Source organism: Lissotriton vulgaris, unplaced genomic scaffold (assembly GCF_964263255.1).
Source record: "Lissotriton vulgaris unplaced genomic scaffold, aLisVul1.2 SCAFFOLD_370, whole genome shotgun sequence".
Classification (NCBI taxonomy): domain Eukaryota; kingdom Metazoa; phylum Chordata; class Amphibia; order Caudata; family Salamandridae; genus Lissotriton; species Lissotriton vulgaris.
In genome coordinates this window covers 144,162-170,228 of record NW_028247800.1, presented here as the reverse complement: position 1 = coordinate 170,228, position 26,067 = coordinate 144,162, and the positions used below count along the sequence as shown (strand labels likewise).

At 47.4% G+C, this 26,067-nt stretch overlaps 1 protein-coding gene across 3 annotated transcripts in view; it reads left to right on the top strand.

Annotated features, from left to right (window-relative positions):
• The window catches only part of BEND2 (BEN domain containing 2), a 216,909-nt gene that overhangs the window by 109,514 nt on the left and 81,328 nt on the right, over nt 1-26,067 (top strand). For 2 of the 3 annotated variants that reach the window (XM_086949801.1, XM_086949800.1), the window contains exons 4-5: nt 15,970-16,041; nt 24,625-24,699. The exons of the other annotated variant lie outside the window; for it this stretch is intronic. In XM_086949801.1, coding sequence (XP_086805927.1) covers nt 15,970-16,041; nt 24,625-24,699 — 147 coding nt within the window. The remainder of the gene's footprint in view (nt 1-15,969; nt 16,042-24,624; nt 24,700-26,067) is intronic. 3 annotated transcript variants of the gene reach the window in all.

Sequence of the window (26,067 nt, the reverse complement as noted above, 5' to 3'; positions counted from 1 at the left end):
TTCTCTGCACCATGGCACGCAGACAGCACTGGCAGCTTGCATGTTGGTGCTGAGGGATTTCTTAGGGTGACACAATACATGCTGCAGCCCAAGGGACCCTCTTTAGTATCCCAGATCCTAGGTACCAGGGGTACCATTAACGAGGGACCTATAGGGAGTGCTAATGGTATTGCCAATTGGTGAACAATTGTACAGTTTTAGGGAAAAAGATCTGGCAGTGGGGACGTGGTTAGCAAGACCCCAGTGCACTTCAGTCACAATTGCATCAGATACGAGGAAAAAATGGGGGTGACCATGTCAGAAATGGCACACTTTCCTACAGTTAGTATCTGAGCCATGGTTTGTGTTTGCAGTGGGGTGGCAGATCATTTATATGTGGCACTATGAATTTGCAAAGTGCATTTTTGTACATTGCAACTTTGCCTTTTGTGAATCGCAGAATTTGCAGCTGCAAAATCCTTTTGAACTTCAGACCCAAAGTTCCAGCATGGTGGGGCTTGACATGTACGATTGTTTAAGAGTGTTGTCTACATTTTGTATGTTCAGCATGAATTTGGTTTTACTTCTCATATAGTGAGGGCCTTCTTCAATTAGTAACTTGTAAAGATAGAATGGTTGATGTAGGGAAACTGCTTTGTAGATGATACAGCAGATTTTAAATTTGATTCCTTCTTTTAATGGCAACCAGTGCAGGTATCTGGAAATGTGACTGGACTTTTTGGTATCTGTTATTGAGCAAGTGCATCTTAATAAAAAGTAGTGGGCAATATTGGCAATTTGAGCAACTGGCAAAAAACAAAATAGATGACTCAGTTCAGTGACCCTTTGCAACAGTGGGAAACCGTTCTGGCTGCTACAAGGTTCAGTGGGTAAACTGCTTGGTTGCAATCCTCCTTCAAGGTCCCCACCACCTTTATTTCCCTGTCACCCTACTGCATTATACATAGGCCCATAACACGTGGCTACCCTGGACCATTGGCCACCTGCGTCAGATCTTCCCCTCCCGCTTCAGTTACCACTCCCTCCACTTGGCCCGTCTTCACTGCCAAAATATTTACCTTCTCTTGCCTCTAGTATCAAATGAATTTGAGCAAGTCCATCCCCTGTAGGGAAATGGATCACCTCAACAGTTTTGGATTCTCACCCCTCATCTGCATCAACCATCTGAGGGGCCTGTGGCCTGTCTGAACCCGGAAGTGAGTCCCAAACAGGTAGGGTCTTAGCTTCTTGAGCGCCCAGACCACAGCAAATGCTTCTCATTCTATCGCACTCCACCTTTGTTCCCTGGGAAGTAACCTCCTACTGATGAAGGCTACAGGTAAGTCTCGGCCCTCTTCATTCACCTGAGCTAGAACAGCCCCCACGCCATGTTCTGAAGCGTCTGTCTGGACAACAAATTCTTTAGAAAAGTCGGGTGCCTGGAGTATGGGTGCTGTGCACATTGCAGTTTTCAGGGTGTCAAAGGCCGTCTGACAGGCGTCAGTCCAGATCACATTTTGTGGCTGCTTCCTGGAAGTCAGCTAAGTCAAGGGGTGCACAATGTTACCATAATCCTTGACAAACCTCCTGTAGTAACCCGTGAGACCTACGAATGCTCTCACCTGAGTTTGGGTTTTGGGCCGTGCCCAAGCCAGGGTGGTATCTATCTTGGGTTGCAGGGTAGCCACCTAGCCGCTCCCTAATTGGTGCCCCAAGTACACCACTGAACCCTGTCCAATCTGGCACTTACTGGCTTTGATTGTGAGGCCTGCTCTGCGCCGTTCCAACAACACTTCCTGGAGGTGGCGCAAGTGTTCCTCCCAGCTGGCGCTGAACACTGCGATGTCGTCCAGGTAGGCGGCACTGAAGTCCTCCAGTCCAGCCAAGACCTGGTTGACCAACCTCTGGAAGGTGGCAGGGGCATTCTTCATCCCAAAGGGCATAATCCGGAACTGGTAGAGCCCATCTGGTGTGGAGAATGCTGACCTCTCTTTTGCCTCATCAGTTAAGGCGATCTGCCAGTACCCAAACGTTAGATCAAACGTACTAAGGTACCGAGCAGCCCCTAACCGATCTATGAGCTCATCAGCTCTGGGGGATGAAGTGCGCGTCAGTCTTGGTGACTGAATTGAGTCCTCGGTAATCCACACAGAACCAAAGTTCTGGTGAAGCACCAGGCGCTGCAGCCTTCGGGACCAAGACCACTGGGCTGGCCCAAGGACTGCTAGAGGACTCAACCACCCCTAAGGCAAACATTTGGGAGACTTCCTTCTTGATGTATGCTCTGACCTTGTCAGTCACCCTGTAAGCCTTGTGCTTCACAGGAGTGCTGTCCCCGGTGTCCACATCATGGACACACCACTGAGTGACACCAGGAATCAAGGAGAACAGATCAGGGAATTGTCCCAACAGTTGGCGACAATCTTGCTGCTGCTCAAGGGTCAGTGTGTCAGAGAGGACAACACCATCCACTGACCCATCTTGCTCTTTTGCATACAGGAGGTCAGGAAGAGGCTCACTCTCCTCCTCCATTCCAGCATCTGTAGCTAGGAGCATGCCCACTTCGGACCTTTCTAAGTGGGGCTTTAAACGGTTGACATGCAGGACCCTCAAGGGGTTCCTGGGAGATTTCAAGTCCACCAAGTAGGTGACATCGCTCTTCTTCCCCACAACCTTAAACGGTCCAGTCCACCTGTCCTTAAGCGCACAAGGTTCCACAGGGGACATGACCCAAACTTCTTGACCAGGCTGAAGTTCGACCAGAGTGGCATTCCGGTCGTACCACCGCTTCATCTCTTCCTGGCTGGCCTCCAGATTTGCCTGAGCAAGATCTCTGAAGCGCCTAGTCTGGTTCCTAAAGGCCAGCATGTAACTGTATACATCCTGGGGAGGTTTCCTGGGAGATTGCTCCCAGCCTTCTTTGACCAGACTTAAAGGACCTCTTACCGGGTGACCATACAAAAGCTCAAAGGGGCTGAACCCGAGAGACTTCTGTGGCACCTCACGGTAAGCAAACAGCAGGCATGGCAAGAGGACGTCCCATTTACGCCTCATTGGTTCTTCAAGACCCATGATCATGCCTTTAAGGGTCCGGTTGAATCTCTCAACCAGCCCATTACCTTGAGGGTGGTAAGGAGTGGTGAACATGTAGGTTACCCCACACTCCTTCCACAGAGACTTCATATAATTGGAAATGAAGTTGGTGCCCCGGTCTGACACCACCTCTCTGGGGAACCCCGTGCGGGAGAAAACACCCATCAGTGCCCGTCCTACCACGGGTGCCGTCACTGTTCTGAGAGGGATGGCTTCCGGGTACCGTGTGGCATGGTCCACCAAGACCAGGATGAACCTGTTGCCCAGGGCTGTCTTGGGGTCCAGGGGCCCACCAATGCCAATCCCCACCCGGTCAAAGGGGGTACTGACGACTGGAAAAGGTTGGAGGGGAGCCTTCTGCTTCCTTCCACTTTTCCCACTTGCCTGGCAAGTGTGACAGGTTTTACAATGGATGTCCACATCCCTTCTCATCTGAGGCCAATAAAAATGGGTGACAAGCCTGTCATAGGTCTTGTCCTGCCCCAGATGTCCAGCTAACGGAACGTCATGAGCCAAACCCAGTAGGAAGGCTCTGAAGTGCTGGGGTACCACCAGCACATGGGCTGACCCAGGCTCAGCAGCCTTAGGCTCGCTATACAGGAGGTCGTTCTCCCAGTAGACAAAATGTGTCCCTGACTGATCACCTGCGGTTTGGGCTGAGGCCTGCTGCCTCATACCCACAAGAGAAGGGCACACTTTCTGTTCTGCACAAAATTCTTCCCTGGAGGGACCAGTCCTGGGCCATACTTTCAGGCTCCGGGACCCCATCAACACCCTTACTTGCTGTCATCGATTGAGTGGTTGCACACACCCACTCTGGCACACCCAACATTTTCAAATGTATCTCCCTCTCCACCTTAGCCCAAGGGGAGTCTTCCAAATCATTGCCCAGGAGACAATCAACAGGCATGGCGGGCCTTACAGCAACCTGAAGAGTACCTGAAACTCCCCGCCATTCAAAGAGAACCTGAGCTACCTCCCACTCTTTCTGGGAGTTGTCAGCAGCTATCACAGGGTAGAATGTGTGGGGAACCACCTGCTCTCTGGACACCAAGTGACACTTGACAGCTGTCACACTCGCTCCGGTGTCTCTGAGAGCTTCCACTCTATGGCCATTAATGGTCACCCACTGCCTATATTTATTAGTGTTACTAGGCAGAGGGGGTGGAGGGACCATTTCCATGTCTCCTAGCGAGACCAGGGACATCTCTGCGGGACCCCTCCCACCAGGGGCAACCATCTCCTCCCCTTCCAGGGCTCCACTCGCCAACTGACGGGGGGTGCAAGTGGTGGTGCATTAGAGTCCCTCATGGGACACTGGGGATCATAAAAACGATGTCCCACCTGCTTACAAACATAGCAGGTCATTGGGCCCCTATGAACAGGTTTACCTGTCGGGCCCGTGGCTTCTTCACAGGGGGAGGCTGGGAACCCTTCCCTTGGCTCCCTTGGGGATTACTTTGGGGCCCTTTCTGGAACTCCCTCTGTTTACCCTTGTCCCCCCCACTCTTCTGCTGGGGACCCTGCCCACCTTTGGCTGAGTCTCCCACTGGACCCTTGTGGACCCTGTTACTGACCCAGCGGTCCGCCTCCTCAGCAAGTTTTCTAGGGTTAGATATCTTGCTATCAATAAGGTGCTGGCGCAGCTCTGGAAAACAGTTATTAGACAAGTGCTCCCAAGCAAACAAATCATAAAGAGCTTCATAACTTTCCACTTTGCTGCCCTTTACCCAGCCATCCATTGCTCTGCAAAAAAATGACACATATTCAACCCACGTAGTACCAGGCAACTTCTTACATTCTCTAAAGGTTTGTCTGTACTTTTCTGGGGTTAGGCCATACCTTAACATTAAAGCATCTTTCATATGAGTATAAGACATCCTATCTTCTACAGGCATGCTCAACAGGGTATCTCTCCCCTCATTCACAAAGCGACCCCACAACCCAGCTCCCCAATTCTTCTCAGGGACCTGGTGAGCTAACAATGCTAACTCATATGCTTTAAACCATTGGCCAATATCCTCAGTCTTCTGAAAATCTTTGATCACATCTTTGGGAAAATAAAACCTACTTTCTGCAGGCACAGATGGGATGCTGCCACCAGAGGGGTTCAATTCCAAACGTTTAGCTTTGAGCTCCAACTCCCTCAACTTTGTGTCATGCTCCAAAGCTAACTTTTCTCTTTCAAACTCCAACCTTTTGATCTCCAAATCAGCTTCTCTCCTACCTCTTGCATTTTCAATTTCCAACTGCCCATTTATCTTAAGTTTTGCCATTTCCATGTTGTATTCTCGCTCTTTCGCCCTTTCTTCTCTTTCTTCTGGGGAAAGACCTTTGGAGGAAACACTGCTACCGGGAGAGGACACAGCTCCATTCACTGGCACCTCCTCATCCCCTTCTCCTGGCGGTACCACCACCGCATCAGATGGATCTCTGGCCTCTAACCAGGCCTGCAATGATTTGAGATAGTCTTCCTTAATCTTGAGGCCTGTGGTAGGGACTTTAAACTGCTTGCAAAAGGATTTCAGGTCCTGTAACTTGTAGTCCTTTATCTTTGCTCTATCAAATCCCTCCACAACAACAACAGGGGTAGTGACTCCGGCATCACTCATGGTCAAAACTGGCAGTGTTAAAAAAAATCAAGCTTCAGAAAAGCGGAGAACAAAAATAGAATCCTACCAAAATAGATTGTGGCTGCGCTATGGTCTGCTTTCACTATGTAGCGCACACTAATCACTGCACATGGGTCATAAATGCAAAGTTCAAATCCTCACCGCTGACCCACCAATGTTAGACTTGGCTGTCTCTAGTTGGCAGAGGTATACACTTCTGACAAATAGGGACTCACCTCCTCTAGTCAGGGCAAGGGGATCACACACTTAGATAACCCCTGCTCACCCCCTTGGTAGCTTGGCAAAGCAGACAGGCTTATCTCAGAGGCAGTGCGTTAAGCATTTATGACCACATACAGTAATAAAGTGAATACACTACAAATGGACACAACACAGTAGTATTATAAAAATAAGGATGTTTATATAAGGCTTAGCACAAGACCAAATAACGACAAAAATATAACACAATCTTATAAATACTCTTGGAAGGAAAAATAATAGTTCAAGTGTAGTTTCTTCTTAGCACAAAGTCTTTAGTAACAAAAGCAACTCTTCTTCTTTAAATCACAGTTCTTAGCAACAATGTAACCCACACTGGAGTCACGCGACGTCGAGGCAAAGTTAATCCAAAGGTTCGGCGTCGACCGCGAGGAGCGCTATGTCGAGCCCGGAGTCGCACAGACCCCCACAACACAGTACCTTGGAAAAGCGAAGCACACGATGATCAGCGGCGTCGAGATGTCCGGCGTCGCGATGTCCGGCGTCGCGTCTTCGGCGTCGATCGGGCCTCGGATTTAGGGCGATCTGCAGCGGCGTCGACAGATGTCAGGCAGGAGCAGCGCTCCCGAGGCGAAGCAGGATACGTCGTCGATGTCGATGATGATGTTGCAAGAGTGAGCAGCGCTCACGGCGTCGAGAGGGCTCGAAAGTCAGCAGCGGTGCAGACACAGGGTCACTTGGAGCTGGAGCCGAACTCGCTACTCACTGGCGTTGCTACTGGCGTCGATCGGGCCCGGCGGGCGGCGTCGAGGAAGCGGGACACTGGAGCCGTTACTCACGATGTCGACCTGGATTCGGCGGCGTCCGTCGGCGTCGAGATTGCTGGTTTCTTTCAGAGGTGCTGGACTTTCAGGTTCCAGCAACAAGCACTTTTAGCAAATGATGAAGTCCTTTAGCCCTGTGACTTCAACAGGAGGCTGGCACTCTTCCAGCCCTTGGAGATTTTCTTTAGCAAAGCTTGAGAGTACACACACAGTTCCTCTCTCCTGGTTCCTTGGCAAAAGTAAAGAAGCAACTGCAGGATTCCCCCCAGCAAACAGCACACTGGCAGAAGGGGTAGGCAAGTCCTTGGATCAGCAGGCTTCTTGTCCTTGGTTCAGGGTTCCTTGTCAGAAGTGATCTAAAGTCTTGGTTCAGGGGTCCTTCTCTTATACCCCTTTTTGGCTTTGATCCCTTTGTCCATGCAGGGGAATTCCCCTCATCCTGGGTTTGTTGTGGGTGTAGCCAAGCAGAGGCACTTGGCCTATTCATTGTGCAGGGCTGGGTCCTCAGACGCCCAGCAGGAGTTGGAGCCAGTATTGTCACTGGCAGGAGCAGAGCTATCAGTCGCCCGGCAGGAGGTGGAGCAGGCATTGTATCAGGCAGGGCAGGCTATCAGGAACTACTCTCCCCCTACTCTCAATGCAAATGTACCACTCACCCCACACTGACTCATTCAGAACTCTGGAGCCACCCAGCCCCTGTCACACACACACCAAACCAGCAGAAACCAGAAATAGTTAAACAAGAAAATAGCCACTTTCTAAAAGTGCTATTTTCAAACCCAGAGTCCAAAAACCATCCACACAAACGGATGCATGATTAAACCCCGAGTTCAGGGATACCAAACTCGACATTGTACCATGCTCCCCGAGCCAGCTAGGATTATAGCATTAATAATCCTGGCCGCCCATGCTAACTGATGGAGAGCAGGTACCCTTACAATAGTGAAAAACGAATATGGCGGTAATTCACTATTAGGACATGCCAACTTGGTCAGGCTTGTCCTACCTTATGCTTACAATGCACCCTGCCCTCGGGCCTACCATAGGGGTGACTAACATGAAGTTAAGGGAAGGTTTTGGGACTGGCAAGTAGGTGTACTTGCGCAGTCAGCGTGACAGTACCAGACTGCACGTAGGTCTAGCAATGGCAGACCTTTAGACATACTTTTATTAGGCCGCTCTTGTGGGTGGCACAACATGTGCTGCAAGCCCATGAGCAGCATTTGTATTTACACGCCCTGGCACTCCTGGTGCACTAGACTAGGGACTGACAGTAAACCAAATAAGCCAAACATGGAATTCAATCAATACAGTAATTTCACAGAGGGAGCACTTGCACTGTGGCACTGATCAGCAGTGGCACAGTGCCCAAAGCAATATACCAGCAAAAACATCGTTAACAGAGGAGGCAAACAGAAAAAAATGGAGGAGAGACTCAGGCCAATGATGTCAGGTCTAACACAAGGCATTTTGGGAGATCTGCTACAAATTACAGTTTCAACATCACGGCCAGAGTGTATAGGGCCACAATACATTCAGATGTTACCTTGGTTTCTCTCTCATTTTAAGTCTCAATGCCATTTCAAGATAGATTTTTATTCCACCAACAGTGTGCGCATCTTCAAAGTTAAAAGGACATTGCCCCTTGTTAATGGCAGGCTTCATAAGTTCTATGCAAATACTGTAAAACCCTGTATCCAGTGCTTAATTTGTGCCGGTATTGATGGGGGTGGACATCAGCCATCGTTTTTGTGGAGAGGGGCATATTTTTCATAATCAGACTTGACCCTCTGAGCAAAAGCGAGAAAAGCAAAAAAGAGAGCAAGAAGGAAGAAGAGAAATGTAGGAAAACAGCAGCAAAGGGAAAACTGAGTGATAAATCAATCAATCATCGGGGCTTATATAACGGGCTTGTCACCCCGGGGGGTCTCCAGGCGCTGTGTGGGTTGAGCGATCCTTGGTCAGAGAGAGGTGGCGGTTTAAAAGCCAGGTCTTCAGCTGCGTCCTGAGCTTCCTTAGAGAGGGGGGTGTGCGCAGGCGGTGGGGGAGGTCGTTCTAGGACTTGGTGGTGAAGTAGGAGAAGGCACAGGCAGTGCATCAGCTGTAAAAGATGTTTGGTTGGTAGAAGGTCTGGCAGTTGTTGATGTAGGTGGGACCGGTTTTTTGGAGGGCTTTGTAGGCATGAGTGAGTAGCTTGAAGAGGCATCACCTCCACACTGGGAGCCAGTGGAGGGCTCTGAGGTGAGGGGTGATTCTGGCTCTTCTGGTAAGGTTAAGGGCGAGTCTGGCCTCCTTTTTCTGGTAGGTTTGGAGGTGGTTGAGAAGCTGTTTGGTGGTTTCAGTGTAGTCGAGTTTGCTGTAGATGATCACCTGGGTAACTGTTTTCTTGGTCGAGGTGGGAACCACCGGAAGATTTTGCAGAGCATGCGGAGGATGTGGAAGTGGACAGAGGAAACAGCTGTGATCTATTGTTTCATGGTGAGCTGGGTGTCCAGGATGATGTTGAGGTTCCATGCGTTATCCAATGGGGAGGGTGGTGGGTCGAGTGCAGAGGGCCGCCAGGTGTCGTCACAAGGGGAGGGCTTGTTTCCGAAAATGATGATCTCTGTGTTGTCTGAGTTGAGTTTTAGGCAATTAGTTTTCATCTAGGTGGAGATGTTGGTCATGGTGGTTTGGAAGTTGTCTTGCGGTGTCTGGGTCATCTTAGGATAGCACGAGCTATGTCTTGTCGGCATAGGAGACTATGGTGAGTCCGTGGGTGCGGGTAATTTTGGCTAGAGGTGTCCTGTATATGTTAAAGAGGGTGGGGTTGTGGGAGGAGCCCTCGGGGAGGCTGCATACGATATCTTTATGTGCGGAGGCGAAAGGTGGGAGGTGGATGCTCTGGATTCATCCGTAGATGAAGGAGGAGATAGTGGAGGGCCTTGCCCTGGAGTCCTGAGTGCTTCAGAAGCGGTCGCTCCCCACGCTGCTCTCTGCTGCTGGTATCGTAGCGCTAGACTAGCTGACCTTGCTGATTGAATTTTCATTTAATTTTCATTGTGTGCTGCTCGCTTGCCTAATTGCGCTGTTGCTGCCTGATTGGTCGCTCCCCACGCTGCTCCCTGCTGCTGGTATCGTAGCGCTAGACTAGCTGACCTTGTTGATTGAATTTTCATTTAATTTTCATTGTCTGCTGCTCACTTGCCTAATTGCACTGTTGCTGCCTGATTGTGCCAGTACTGCTTGGCCATTTGTTGTTGTTTATTGAGGCTGTGCCCCAAAGTCGTCCTGCTTCGCTTTTTTCCTTGCATCCATTTTATTGTTGTTATTGCGCCTCCCAGCCCGGCGTCTACACCCCGCTCCCACCTCCCAGCTGATCCCCCCCTCGCTCCGCCCCCTCCACCATCCTCTTATGACAGATGCGTCTGCTCGCAGCGTTCACGCGCAGCGGTCGCGCCCCAGTCGCGCCAAAGGTAAGCCCTTCTACGCCCGTCCGCACCTGGACCGCGCCCAGCACCAGACCCCCTGGTCCTCGCAAAACCCACCCCACCCCACCCTCATAACGTACGACGCCGGTTCCCTCTTTGCCCTCAACCCCGTACGGTCACCACAATGCTGCACAGCTACCCCAGGACACACCCATGGACCATTCGCCTGCCACTCCTGCAAGTTCACCTGTATTAGGACCCACACCAAATCCACTTCCCCCAAACACAGCTCCGACTCTAACCACCTGAAGTGCATCCTGCTGAACACCCGCTCGGTCCACAGACACGTCACTGTACTCTGGGATCTACTCGACACTGCATCGCCGGACGTCGCCTTCCTTACTGAAACATGGATGAACGCCTCATCAGCACCCGACATCGCCATAGCCATCCCGGACAATTACAAGATCATCCGAAAAGACCGCACCAGCCAAACAGGAGGAGGCATCGCCATTGTCCATAAGAACACCATCCGAATCACGACCAGCTCCGGCGACAACCTTGCGGCCGCGAACACCTTCACTTCCAGATCCACACCGACCCCAGGACCACACTTAGAGGCACCCTCATCTACAGACCACCAGGAACCCGCACACAATTCAACGAAGACATCACTGACTTCATCAGCCCACATGCCCTCACATCCGAGAACTACATTCTACTGGGAGACCTCAACTTCCACCTGGAAAAGAAAAACGACAGCAACACCACCACCCTTCTGGACAACCTGGCCAATCTCGGACTCAAACAACTTGTTGACACCCCCACCCACTTAGCCGGACACACGCTCGACCCTATCTTCACCTCCAGCAAACACATCTCCTTCGATCACACCTCAACTCTTCATTGGACGGACCACAGCTGCGTCCACTTCAGCTACAAAAAGACCAATAATCACAACCCCCCACAACCTATTCCTCGAAGAAACTGGAACAAAATCACCTCCGACCAACTCACCACATTGCTTAACCAAAAACCCTCCTGCCATTTCATCGGACCCAAACCAAGCCGCCACCATACTCTGGATCACCCACAGCGCTGACGAATTAGCACCCTTGAAAAACCACCAGATCAAACTAGGCAGCAAAAAGGCCCCCTGGTCAGCGATGACCTTATGAAATCCAAGAAGTTATGTCGCACCCTCGAGAAAACCTGGAGAAAAAACCCAACCACTGACAACATGACCACCTTCAAGGACACCACCAATTGATCCGATCCACCAAGAAATCAGCATTTAAGGATCGAGTCGACAACAACGCCCACAACAGTAAGGAACTATTCAACATCGTCAAAGAATTTACCAACCCCACCGCTTTCACCAACGACATCACTCCCTCCCAAGACCTCTGCGACTCTTTATCCTCTTTCTTCCACAACAAAATCGCCGACATACATAACAGCTTTGAAAACCAGTCCGAAGAACAGTCCACTCCACCTACATCCGAACCAAAACAGCACTCTCACAACCTTTGCGCCTGGAACCCAATCACTACTGAAGACACCATCCGCCTGATGAACTCCATCCACTCAGGTTTTCCAACCGACCCATGTCCCCACCACATCTTCAACAAAGCAGACTCCATCATCGCACCCCATCTCCGCGATGTCATCAACTGTTCCTTCAACTCCGCTACCTTCCCGGAAAGCTGGAAACATGCCGAACTCAGCGCCCTTCTGAAGAAACCCACAGCAGACCCCTCTGAACTTAAGAACTACCACCACATCTCACTCCTCCCATTCCCTGCCAAAGTCATTGAGAAAGCCGTCAATAATCAGCTCACCGCCTTCCTCGAATCCAACTATTCCCTCGACTCCTCACAGTCGGGCTTCCGAGCCAAACACAGCACCGAAACCGCCCTCATCGCAGCTACAGACGACATCCGAACGCTACTGGACAACGGAGAAACGGTTGCCCTCATCCTACTAGACCTCTCTGCCGCCTTCGACACAGTCTGTCATAGCACCCTCATACAACGCCTCAGCAACGTCGGAATACAAGGAAAAGCTTTGGACTGGATCATCTCGTTCCTCGCCGGAAGAACCCAGAGAGTCCGCCTCCCACCATTCAAATCAAAGGCTACCGAAGTCATCTGCGGCGTACCACAAGGATCATCTTTCAGCCCCACCCTCTTCAACGTTTACATGAGTCCCCTCGCATCCATCGCGCGACAACACAACCTCAACATCATCTCCTACGCAGACGACACCCAGCTGATTCTCTCCCTTACCAAAGACCCAAACACCGCCAAAACCAATCTACACGAAGGAATGAAAGAAGTAGCCGAATGGATGAAGAACAGCCGCTTAAAACTTAACTCTGACGAAACGGAAGTCCTCATCTTAGGATCATCCCCCTCTGCCTGGGACGACTCATGGTGGCCACCGGCCCTTGGTACAGCACCCATACCTACAGATCACGCACGTAACCTGGGCTTCATCCTAGACTCCTCCCTCTCGATGACCAGACAAGTCAATGCCGTCTCATCTTCATGCTTCAACATCCTACGCATGCTCAAAAAAATCTTCCGCTGGATCCCCACCGAAACAAGAAAGACAGTCACCCACGCACTGGTCACCAGCCGACTGGATTATGGAAATACCCTTTACGCCGGAACCACAGCCAAACTACAGAAAAAACTCCAACGCATCCAAAACGCCTCAGCCAGACTCATACTGGACATCCCCCGTCAAGCTCAGATTTCCGGTCACCTGAAGGAACTCCACTGGCTCCCCGTCAACAAGAGAATAACGTTCTGTCTCCTCACCCACGCACACAAGGCCCTCTATGACCTAGGACCCGAATGCCTCAACACACGACTGTCCTTCTACACACCCACCCGCCAACTACGATCATCCAACCAAGCCCTCGCCGCAATTCCGCGCATCCAAAGATCCACCATGGGAGGAAGATCCTTCTCCTACTTAGCGGCCAAAACCTGGAATTCTCTCACCCTCTCACCTCCGCCTTACACAGAACCACCTCTCCTTCAGAAAGCAGCTAAAAACCTGGCTATTCGATATATAATGCACCCACCTTCCCTCAAGCGCCTTGAGACCCTCTGGGTGAGTAGTGCGCTATACAAATTCCTGAACTTGAACTTGAACTTGATTTTGGCTAGAGGTGTCCTGTATATGTTAAAGAGGGTGGGGTTGTGGGAGGAGCCCTGGGGGAGGCTGCATACGATATCTTTATGTGCGGAGGCGAAAGGTGGGAGGTGGATGCTCTGGATTCATCCGTAGATGAAGGAGGAGATAGTCGGGAGCCTTGCCCTGGATGTCTAAGTGGAGGAGTCTCTTGATGAGAGTGTGGGGGGAGACCGTGTCAAAGTCTGCCAATAGGTTGAGGAGGATCAGAGCGGCCTTGGTCGAGGAGTCGTCTGTTGTTGTCCGTCACTGTGATCAGGGCTGGCTCGGTACTGTGGTTAGGTTGGAATCCTGACTGGGAGGGGTCGAGCAAGTTGTTCTCTTCAAGGAAGTCGGTAAGCTGGAGGTTGATGGCGTTTCCAAGACTTTGGCAGGGAAGGGGAAGAGCGAGATGGGTTGGTAATTTTTGAGTTTGTTGGGGTTGGCTGTGGGTTTCTTCAGTAGGGGCTTGACTTTTGCATGCTTCCATGCATCAGGTATGGTGGCTGTTGTGTTGGAGGTGTTGAGGAGTCCTGTGAGAAGGGCTCCAATGGCCCCACTTCCTAGGTTGAAGAATTGATGGGGCATGGGTCTTTGGGAGATCCGGAGTGGATGGAGTTCATGATAGACATGGTGTCTTCCGGTTAGAGTTGCATCCATTCGGTGATATGGTGGAAGGAGGCATCACTAGGGTTGCGGGGTGGGTGAGGTTGGTAGTTTGAGGGTCCAAGTTGCTGTAGATGTCGGCGATCTTGCATGAAAGAAGTTTGCCAGAGTGTCATAGAGGGCTTGGGAAGGGCGGACAGTGTTCTCCCTGGCAGCAGGACAGGCAAATTCTCGGACGATGTTGAAGAGCTCTTTGGTGTGGTTGGTGCTTGCCTCAAGGTGGAAGGTGGGGAATTCTTTCTTGTATTCCTTGAGGCGCCGGTGGTAGCTGTTGAGGGTGGCCCTGAAGGAGTTGCTGTTTGCGGGGGTCTTGTCACAACACCAAAGTCTTTCCAGTTTCATTCAGTGACGTTTAAGTGTCAGACGTTTTGGGGTAAACCAGTTGGCTTGCTCGGTGGTTCTTCCCCTGGGGTTGTTCTTCAGGGGGACGAGGGTGTCGACGGTTGAGGTAATCTAGTTGGAGAAATTCTGGATGTTAAGCTCGAGGGAGTCCCCAGTAGGTGGTCTAGTTTCGTTTAGGGAAAGGTCCAAATGGGTTTGATGACCTTGGCCCAGTTGCGATGGGGGAGGGAGAGGTGTCTTGCCTGGGCTTCCCAAGGGCCTTAGATGGTGAAGTTTTTCCTGGACAGCTCAGTGGTGTGGGAGTAATGTATGCAGTCATAGGTGTAGAAGATGGGATCCAAGGTGTGTCCTGCACTGTGCGTGGTTGCTGTGATGCACATGTTTTCAAAAAGTGTGGTGGTGTAGCAGTCGATGTAGAGTTCGAGGTGGAAGTTGAGGTCTCCCAGGCATATGTAGTGGTTGGAGTCTAACGCAAGGGAGCAATGAAGTCCGGGATGGCGTTACAGATGCTGGCGCAGGGACCTAGTGGTCTATAGGCGAGGGTTCCTCTAATGGTGGTTTTGGCATTGGGTTTAATCTAAAAGTTTGGGTATTCCATGAACGGTGTGGTGTCGTCGTCCAGGGCTGTGCAGTCGAGGGAGTCTTTGTGGATGATGCGATGCCTGCGCTGGGTCTGTTGGGGCGGTCGCAGTGGATCATCTTGTATCTGGGGGGGGGGGGGGGGGGGGGGGGAGGGTGTAGCTTTGGTGATGTCGGGCGTGGAGGAGGTGGTGAACCAGGTTTCGGTGATGAACATCACGTCGGGAGTGAGTGGGATTATGGTGTGTCAGAACTCCATGGCATGCTTGCCGAGGAACCTGACGTTGAGTAGGGTGCAGTGGAGTTAAGATCTTTGGGGAGTTGTTGGAGTTTGATTGGAGGTTGCATTGATTCTGATGTTGCAGAAAAAGTGGCAGTGGTGGCAGGTGAAGGGTCCTTCTAAGTTGCAGTGAGAGGCAGCAGAGCAGTTGTGTCGTTGTTTGGGTGCGAGGTTCTGGTGTCCCTTACTGGAGTAACCATGGCGGTCTGGGGAACAAGGGGGTCTGGCTCTGTTCGTGGGCCTGGCCTGGACAGGCTTGCCCTTTGCATTCCAGCGGCACAACTGCGCAGTAACCGTCAATTTGTAGTCCCGGGAGGAGGGAGCGGCAGGAGAGTGGCACGAAGAACCGGTGCAAGCCTGTTTGATGGGGCAGCAAGAGTCTAGGCAGGACACTAGGGGAGAACCAGAACAATACAAGCAAAATCAGAAAGAGGGCCCAACAAGAAATACACTACAAAATATAGAACATTTTGTGTGAGAGGAGCGACCGGGGCACAAACCGGAGTTTGTCAGGAGTGGGAGGCAGCAGCAGTGCCTTTTCGTTAAGGGAATCAGAGGAATGTTGTATGTTTGTATTGTGCTTAAGTCCCCAGGAATACACCCTGTAGTACATCAACTTATTGCATGTGCAATTATAAATATGTAAAATACTTGTGTTTTTATCTTTTGTTGAATAGGTGAGCACACAATTTGGCATCAGTCCTGTGTGCTTACAACATTAGACTTTTGTGTTCCCACGTTGCGTCAACAAAATACATAATCTGCTATGTTCTGACTTCCAGCTGGGGACCAGGGAGCCAGAATATGAAGAAGCTGGAACTGTTGTTTACGAATACGAACCAGACTATGATACTGTGAGTAACCAATCCATCAAATTACTTTATTTCGCAATCTTTCAAATGCATATAAAGTGCAGAAGTATAAACAATTTAATCGTACACAAATCTTTCATAAAGATACTTTCCATCTAAAAACGATAAAAACTGATATAATATCAAAGAAAATTTCATATAAAGTTTTTAAAACATGCCATCTACTTTCGCTGTTCTCTAAGAAGACAATTGTGAGCTCGGTTCTACTCGGCCTTAAGGCTGACTACAAAAATGACCCGATACAATAGCACTCAAACTGATCCCCAAGCATTGGGATAAAATAAAGTGTAACCCAACATCGTCTAAAATTATGTCTCCATACAAGAAGCAAAATGAATTTTCTCCTTGGCTCGTCATGGAATTTACAGAAAATAATCAGATGTAAATCTGATTGTGAGGATGAACCATCACATGGGCCTGTAAGGAGTACCTGTTACCCAGGTACCCCAGCATCAAAGGAATGTAATTTAGTCTGGAACATATTAATATGAAGCGGTGTTGTAAGTTGGGAACCTGTGCCAAATAGGAATGCATATCCAAGGGGATGGAGGGGGACAATTGATAAAGATTCACTGAAGGTTTCAGATGATGGACCTCCCTTCTTTCCTGCATAGCTTTCAGGCAGAAGGCTTCCTTCAGCTTCGCTTTAGCTATCAACCTACAACTGATTAGATTTTCGTTCTTAACAGACCAGTCCCCCTAAGGTGGTTTTAACAAAACGCAGTCATTTAATTTGTTCAACGTGATCCAGCTTTAGACAATCACTCAGGATGTTTTGGTTTTATTTTACAGTCTCTCCTCCAGATTAAATGCCACAATATCATTGCAGCTAAACTAATCACGTCACAGATAAATGGGGACCCCAGTTTAGTGTGGCAATTGTGGTTGGAACACGTCCGCGGGACTGAGAGTAATCGTTTGTAAAATCTGTCCTCAATACGCTGCAGAGTATCAACATGGGCCAGTCCCCAAATTTCTGCCCCATAAGTGGCCACTGAAACTGCTTTGGCCTTGTACACCTTCAGAATTTCTGGGCTTGGTTTAGACAACAGTTTTTTTAATAAAGCTGAAAATGGCCCATATTCTATTTTCAAAGGAGAGGCCTCTATTTGCTACCATGCTATTCCATGTTAGCGTTTTGTCAAAACAGATCTCCAAATACGGAAAGGTTTGGACCACCACCAGCCTTCGAGATTCTACGTGAAAAGATTGATGTTTCTTTAGCCTTTGGCCTACCACTAATATTTGTGTTTTTGCCTCATTAACTCTGAGGTCCATTTGGTTCATGAAGCTAGTAAAGGCATCACTTGGGGTATACGTGAGTAATCAATAGAATTATGCGACAATGGAGAACTACTTTGACGCCTGCCGTGACGGGAAGGGCTCAGGGAGAGTGAAACCCTACCTTGGCATCACCTGAATCGCGCCGTCATGGAAACGGCTAGCTCCTTCACCGCCATCCACCCGGTGCAGCTGCTGCTGGGAAACGACATCACCCAGCTGCCCCGGGGGTGGACGCGGCGGTTGTGACACCTGACACACGCCCGGAGGCGACTTATTAGCAGGGAACGCCTCTCGCCCCGCGAGTCGTGCACGGGAGCGACCAGGAGAAGCCCGGGCAAAGGGCTGGCCGTCTGTGGCCGTCCGGGGACGACAAGGGACGGGACGGGCAACCCCCCCCTTGACTGGTGCCACACTACTCCCCGAGTAAGCTATTTTTGACTATATATTTTTAACGTTTAACGTTTTAGACACTAGGGTGACGTACGCCTTGTGCTGAGATTAATTAACGAGCCTTTGAGTATATCGCCTGTACCTTTTCTCTGTTATCAATCTGAGAAGTTCAATAATGTCCAAAAAGATATCCACTATGGACAATTATCTAGTCAAAGTTGTAAGTAAAATTAACAATGATCGAAGGAAGTCGTTGGGCCTGGAAAGCCCGCCGGCACTACCCCTTACTTCCCCTGCTGCTAGTACTGTACCGTTTCTGGACATCCCTTGCTTAACTGATGTTCAAGCAGAGGATTTACCGGTAGTACTGGCCCCAGCCCAGGATGTACCGACCGAGGATCTGCCTGATGTCCCTTCTGATACCTCAATACGGAGTTCTCCAGTCAAGAGAGCTGTAAGGACCTGCAGAAAGTTACAGACCAAGCGTGGGAGAACTTCCCATAAGAAAAGATCTGAAATTGTACTTAAGAGTTTGGTTCGACATAAGGAGACTATGACTATGGCTAGTAATACTTGAGATGATATAAACTCTGAACAATTGGATTTATTAGCTAACATGATTGAGGCTAAGTTCGAAATGGTTGTTAAGCCTCTAGTAGATAAGATAGAACTACTGTCAGTTGAAGTGTCCAGATTAGGTGGCCTATTGGGTACCCTTACCGGCAATAATGAGAGCCTTAGGCCGAAAGAGAGGGGTGTACCATCTGGCAGCGTTGTACAGAAGCAGTCCGAGGGTGGGTCTAGTATTCGCAAATCTGGTGGATAGGACTCACTGGGCGGATAGCAAGTAAAGCCAAAGTGGTCCCAGCAGCTACGGTGGTGGGGGGGACCTGCTCCACCCCCACCCCCAGTCCCAGCCCCTGGTTCAGTTCTACCACCCAGAAGAACTTGTTCTACTAACCTCCCACCAGACCGTGTACCTTATGTTGTTGTCCTCTCTAACGTCCCGCTTCTGGACCCTAACTCTATTTATTCCCCCCAGGAATCACACGATTCTCTTAAAAATAAAACTGTCTCTTGGTTGAACAGGTATTGTGGGTTCCCTACAACCTACTCCGACCAAATACTTACAACCAAAAGGGTACCCTGGATAGAAAATGCCAGGAAAACCTGTAGGGGTGATTGCGTCATTGTTAATTTTAAGCACCCCCAACATGTCGCAACCGTGTTACTCAGAGCAGCCTCTTTAACACCAGGGGAGAATGGTGTACGTGTGCACCCTTTGGGGTATTTTTATAACCATCTTAGTAAGGGGCCTCATTCTTTTAACCGAAGTGGGGTCTCCAATACCAATAACTGTACACCCCTTGAAATCCCAAGTCAGAATAGATACCAGGCCCTGGGTACATCAAGTTTTCCAACTTTTGAAATCCCAACCCAGAATAGATATCAGGTTTTGGGTACACCTAGTATACTGGATCTAAATGACTAACTGCCAAAGGGTGGTAGGCCTTGTCTGTGTTTAACGGGGAATATCCAGACTGGTAACTTAACCGGAACAAGGTTAGAGCCTGAGCAGCCCGAATAGCGAATTGTGACCTGCATTTTTGCAACGGGGTTGAACCTGTATTTGTTGTAAAGAGTATGGCGAATGTTCAATCATTAGAATGTATTGAGGTTACTAATGTTGGACCAGCTGTGGCTGTACCCCATCCAGATGCTGACAATCATGGTAATGTTCTGGATCAACCCATAAGTTGTTCTATTGAGGGTACATCTATCATTAGCTGGAACATAGCCGGTTGGGCCTCTAAAGGTGAAAGGTTGGGTTGGCTGGACTTGATCAGGTCATACGATATATTATGCTCCCAAGAAACCTGGTGCACCACTAAACCTAGCTTAGATGGCTATGTGTGTTATAGCTTAAAGGCTTTGGACTCACGGTATGGTCGGGCAAAGGGTGGTTTGCTCCTACTATTATCTGTTGACTTATTGTTGACTGTTGTTAAACACATAACAGTAGGAAGCCATTCTCTAATTTTATGGGTACACCAAAAAGAAGGCTTAGACCTGCTCTTGATTATTTCTACAACAACATTTTTGATAACTCGCGGCGCAAGGTCATCGAGGAACTGGGTAATACCCTCATGAAGCTTGTAAATGAAGCCAAATGCATTTTTACCTACATCTGGTTAGGTGATTTTAATTCACCGGCCTGTCCACTATCGTTCACCAGGGCATGTGGGATGCTAAATAATAGTGGCGAAAATACATATCACTTCCCACACAATATCTATGGGGAGGCCATTAACAATATTATGGCGATCTTTGATTTAGAGCTACTAGAGCCAGTGTTGAACAATAGTGGCCACATCATACCTACCTTTACCGGAAGGAATTCTAATTCTAATATAGACCATGTCATGATCTCTTCAAGTATCATACCTCATTGTAGTACCCTGGTAATTGAGGATTCTAGTTCAAGTGACCATAATTGCATTGTATTGAGAGTTGAATCTTTTCAGTGCAGAAGTCAGGATGTGCAAAGAACCCTAGTTAGCATTGAGCCGCACAGATCAAATGGGATAAGGTTCAGATGGAGAGGCGAAAAATCCAGTGCAGTATTACCTGTAATTATTTCTAAATCTTTGATAGACATTGAGGGTATTTTGGCAGCAGGTAGTGCGCCTGTTACCATTATAAATAATTTAGTTAATATCAGTAAAATTATTAATACCATATTTACAGGACGCAGAACAAATAACACCACACACAATAAGGTCTGGTTTGACCATGTATGTACAGCACTCCATGTACAACTTAAACGTGCCTTAACATTAAGACCGAGGGATCAAAATGAAGTTTCATTCCTGAGAAAGGATTATAAAATGGCACTTTCTAAAAGGAAGAGGGAGCTGCAACAGGAAGCATGGGATAATTTATCCCGTGCTGCAGAAACCTCTGATAGCTGCCGGTTTTGGTCAACGGTTAATTCACCCTTTCTAAAGGACGATAAAGCCCCACACCTTGCATCTAATGTCAGTAGTGAGGCTTGGGTGTCTCATTTTTCGGCTATATTTTATGCTAACGGTTCTATTGTGGGAGAACAAAGCCATTGGCCTATACTCCCATTGGATATTTCATTGGGAGAAGTTGAAAGTAGTATCGGGGCCAGTAAGGGGGGCAAGGCACAAGGGCCTGACGGAGTCCCCATTGATGTATACAGGGCCGTTCCGCAAATGTGGGGACCTATCCTTACTCTGGTTCTTAATGCGGCTGTGGTAACTATGATCCCGCCCACCTGGGGAGACTCTATCACTGTCCCTATTTATAAAAAGAGGGACAGGTCTGCAGCAAGTAACTACCGCCCGATGAGTCTATTAGACTCGTCGGTGAAAGTTATGAGCCGAGTGCTGCTTTCCAGGCTGGAAGCTTAGGCTGAGGATGAAGGGATCCTCGCAAGTTCACAGTATGGCTTCAGAAAGGGCCGAGGGACACTGGATCAGTGCCTGAATTTAGAACTCCTAATTGGCAAGTACACTGCGGCAAAGCAGGGTACCTTGTACCTCTGCTTTGCCGACTTGAGTAGTGCATTTGACCTAGTAGACCATTCAATCCTATGGCCAGTCTTATTAGAAATGGGTGCACCGGAACCCATTATCTTTTTCTTAGCTAGATTTTACGAAAAGATGCAAACGTGTGTGCGCTACGGGGTAAACGGAGAGTGCACCCCAAATTTTAACGTAAAACATGGTATTCTGCAGGGTTGTGTCCTTGCCCCCTTGTTGTTTACCCTTTTTGTTAACGCCATGGATGCTGTCCTGAAAAAAATCCAAGCAGACGTCCCACGGGTTAATGGATCAGGCGTGCCAGTACTGCTTTACGCAGATGACGCTGTGCTTCTCTCGAGGACCCCTATAGGTCTACAGCGCCTGATGGTTAAGTTTTCTGATTTTATTAGTGAAAGAAAGTTGTTGATTAACAAGAGTAAAACTCTTGTTATGACTTGTGGGGCTAAAAGTAATAAAAGGCACGCCTTTTTTATTGAAGGGTTGAAAGTGCAGCAGGTGGAAACATTTTGCTACTTGGGTGTTACCTTTACGCATAATAATAGTTGGTCTCATGAACTTTCAAATGTTAGGACAAAAACGGTAAAGAGTGCCCATGGTATCTTTAAATTCGCCTCTAAGATCGGCGATAGACGGATTAGGGACATGATGTCAATTTACAAGGCCAGGAGCGTCTCAATTGCATTATATGGTGCTGGGATATGGGGTTATACTAATGCAGATGTTGTGCAACGAGAAGAAAATAACTTCCTCAAAAAACTTCTTTGCCTACCTACCTCAACCCCAAACGAATTGACCCACAGAGAACTGGGTGTCGCCTATTTAGGTGACCTCATTTCGTTGAGACCACTGATGATATGGCGTGCGATTTGGGGGAAGGATGAAACAGCCTTTAATCAAAGCGTCATTAAGGATTGCTTTGACCTACACAACTATACCAAGATACCCTGGCTTAAGTATGTTTTAGACAGCTTCTGGGATATTTTTGGGCTCAATGTACTGGCTGAACCGTGTTCTGCAGGGAATATCCCTAAAGCAGACATGAAAAACATCTTTATGCAGTACAGATCACAGAAACATCTGGAAGCTAACTGTCGCCTTACTACAGCCTGTCTTTATAATAAATACATAGAAGGTGATGTACCACAGCTATACCTGAGTATGGTAACTAGACCTGCACATAGGTTTGTTTTAACCAGACTAAGATTCGGTACGGCTCACGTTCTGGTGGCCTTTCCCCAACCTAAGAAGCAACCCGTTGGGCCGTGCCTATGTGATGGGCATTCCAAACAAAGTACCCTGCAGTTTATGCTAATTTGCACTCTCTTTTTGAATGTTAGGGTGGCCTACTTGAAACCGATTTTTGTAAAATATGGTGTCGGAAATGTGGAGGATGCGATGAAGCTAATTTAAAATATGAATTCTCCGGACAAATGTTTTTATATTGCCACTTTTATTTCCAAATCAGTTCAGATGAGAAATAGTATGTTATTTTAAATATTTAGGACCAGATGTAGGTCGGTCAGTAACGGCCGGAAATCGGTATTTTCGGCCGTTACCGATCGGTAAATAGGTGATCGCTATGTAGGGGGCATTATTTTACCGAATCGGTAAAATTACCGATTTGGTAATTATACCGATTCAGGAAAAATAAAAAATCGGTAAATTTACCGAATGTGACCCACCCAGATGTAGGTGGGACTCTTCAGAGTCCCAAAGGCCTTACCGAATCGGTATTTTACCATCAAATCCAATTTGATGGTAAAATACCGATTCCGGTGTGCATGCACATGTGTGCATGCACACCTATGCCAATTGACAGGCAGACCTTAGGGCATGTATGCCTGCCACATTGCACCCAAGCCTGTTTTGGGGGTGCCAGAGGGTGTCAAAGTGACACCCCCTGCACCCATGTGAAATTCGGTATTTACCGATTCGGTAAATACAGAAATCATCCGATTCGGTATTCCAGCACATCTGGAATACCTACATGTCCACCCCATAGATTTACCGATTTTTAATTACCGAATCGGTAAAATTCGGTAATTGAAAATCGGTAAATCTTTTTCACCTACATCGGGCCCTAATTCTTTTTTAACCTGTATTGTATTTTATCATGCACCTTTTAACTGTATTGTATTGTATTATGCATGTTCCTTATGTGCTTTAATGGTCATTGTACAATATGAACCGAATAAAGCTTCATGAAATGAATGACTCATGTCTGACCAAATGGTGCAAGATGAGGTAGAGCATGCAGCATTTTGCAGTATGTGTTGAAGCGTTCTCATGTCACTATTTTGACAATTTAAGACAATGTTTTATCCTCTTCATGGTAAATTGACCGCCCTTTTGATGCCTTATCTCAACAATCAACATTTGACAGGTGACTAAACAGACTCAAAACTCTCTTGAATCGAATTTTAAAGACAATCATAAAAGGTACACATAAAAAGTCTGAGAACATATATGACAATCAGAAATAACAGTATAAAAATACATAGATTAAAAACCAAGACTTTTCCGGTAAAAAACACCTACTGCTGTCTTTAAAACAAACATCACTACTTGGCAGCAATTGTAAAAACCTGAGGGCGACCCTACATTGTTTACAATTGTGGGATTTAAAAAAGACGTGTAAACAGCAAGACCTAAAAGATTTATACAGTGTGCAAAATATAAAGTGCAATAAATAATGGGTGGAAACATTGTCACAGGCACATTCCTTGTCTGTTAAACTGCCATAATAATTTTGCGGAAAACACAACATATGACATATAATGCCCGTCCGGAATTTTGTCAGTAGAACTCAATTGTTGGTCTCATATGTTAAATAAGGCTCTGGACCAACATTGGTTTTCAAAACAGAATAGTTCTGAACGAGTGGTTTTCTCAGTTCAAGACCTCCCCTTTCCGCACAACATTTATGCAGAAACAATTGTTTCATACTGATCTTTCCAGCCTTACATATAGATAATGGATTGTCAAACAAACTAAGTTTATTCAAAGTAAGAAAAATACAAGCTAACCTTGGGATATCCAAGCTGCGTGTGCAGCAACTTTAATAACCTTTGATCAGTTTGAGCAAGAAACATTTTAATCTTAAATTTACAAATTATGCTGCACTGTTGGGTAATGTGGTAAGTGATGCAAATACAATTGTATGTACTAGAGTTCATGGAGAACATGGTGCTCTTCATAACAAATAAGCACTTTGAATATGGAAGTGCATTTTTGTGCCAGCATTGTGTAAGAATTTTAACTTCTATTTCTTTTGTATAAATCCGTATTTAATTTGTGCTTGACTTTCTCTTTGTGATAGGCAAGTGTTGTGTCTGAAGCTTCCTACAGTGGTGACCAACAGAGAACTCTAGCAGAGGTCCTCAACTATTGTCAGGTATGGAGATGTTTTAAGTTTAAGCTCTCTACATGATCACCTAAATATACATAATTCTGTACCCAGTCAGCTTAATACACGTGCCAGTGAGATAGCTGAATGAGATAAACTCTTGCTCTTGAGATGTGTGTGTAACCTACAGGTTGCAGATTCCAATACTGACTGGTCCAGCACAGCAATTTGATTAAAAAAACAAAATACAATTTAATTGAATAATAATAGCTTCTGTTGTCTTCAGTGACCTTACTGCTATTACCTTTATTACTAGATAATTTTGTAATTTTTAGTGTCTTTGTATTGTTCCTTTGACCTAAAAATTTCAGTGAGTTTAGAAACCAATTCTCTAATTAATTTCCCTTGCTGCTGTCTTAGTAAGCAACATCCCTGAACCTCAACTGGTCTAACAATACGATATTCCCTACTTCTTCAGCATCCAGATTTAAACACTTCTTTTGCTAAGACCACATACACCAAATGGACTTTCAGTAAAACACTCATTGCTAAAAACCCTTTCGTACGCAGTTGAGATCTAGGCAATCCCAGCATCGCAGCTCGCCAGAGAGTAGGTTTGTGGCTTACAACAAAAACAAATCCACAGCACTTAACCTGATGGTATAAAAAAAGTCCACAAATAAGCACAGAAATTAGTTTCCTCACACCTCACTGATCTTAATGAACGGAAAACACATAGTCTGCATTTTAGAGAGAAATTGGAATGCTTCTTCCCACAGTTGTCGCACAGTGCTATAGCGGTATCCTTCATATCCTATAAAAAAAATGCAGCCTAATTTTAGCCAAGATAAAAAAAGAGGGGGATGCTTTAATCTTTGCAGTATCCCTGAACCTCAACTGGTCTAACAATACGATATTCCCTACTTCTTCAGCATCCAGATTTAAACACTTCTTTTGCTAAGACCACATACACCAAATGGACTTTCAGTAAAACACTCATTGCTAAAAACCCTTTCGTACGCAGTTGAGATCTAGGCAATCCCAGCATCGCAGCTCGCCAGAGAGTAGGTTTGTGGCTTACAACAAAAACAAATCCACAGCACTTAACCTGATGGTATAAAAAAAGTCCACAAATAAGCACAGAAATTAGTTTCCTCACACCTCACTGATCTTAATGAACGGAAAACACATAGTCTGCATTTTAGAGAGAAATTGGAATGCTTCTTCCCACAGTTGTCGCACAGTGCTATAGCGGTATCCTTCATATCCTATAAAAAAAATGCAGCCTAATTTTAGCCAAGATAAAAAAAGAGGGGGATGCTTTAATCTTTGCAGTATCACAGACATAGTCACTTCCTCTTCTGACTGATACAGCACCATCCTCTTTATCTTCTTCTCCTGGATCACCAATACCCA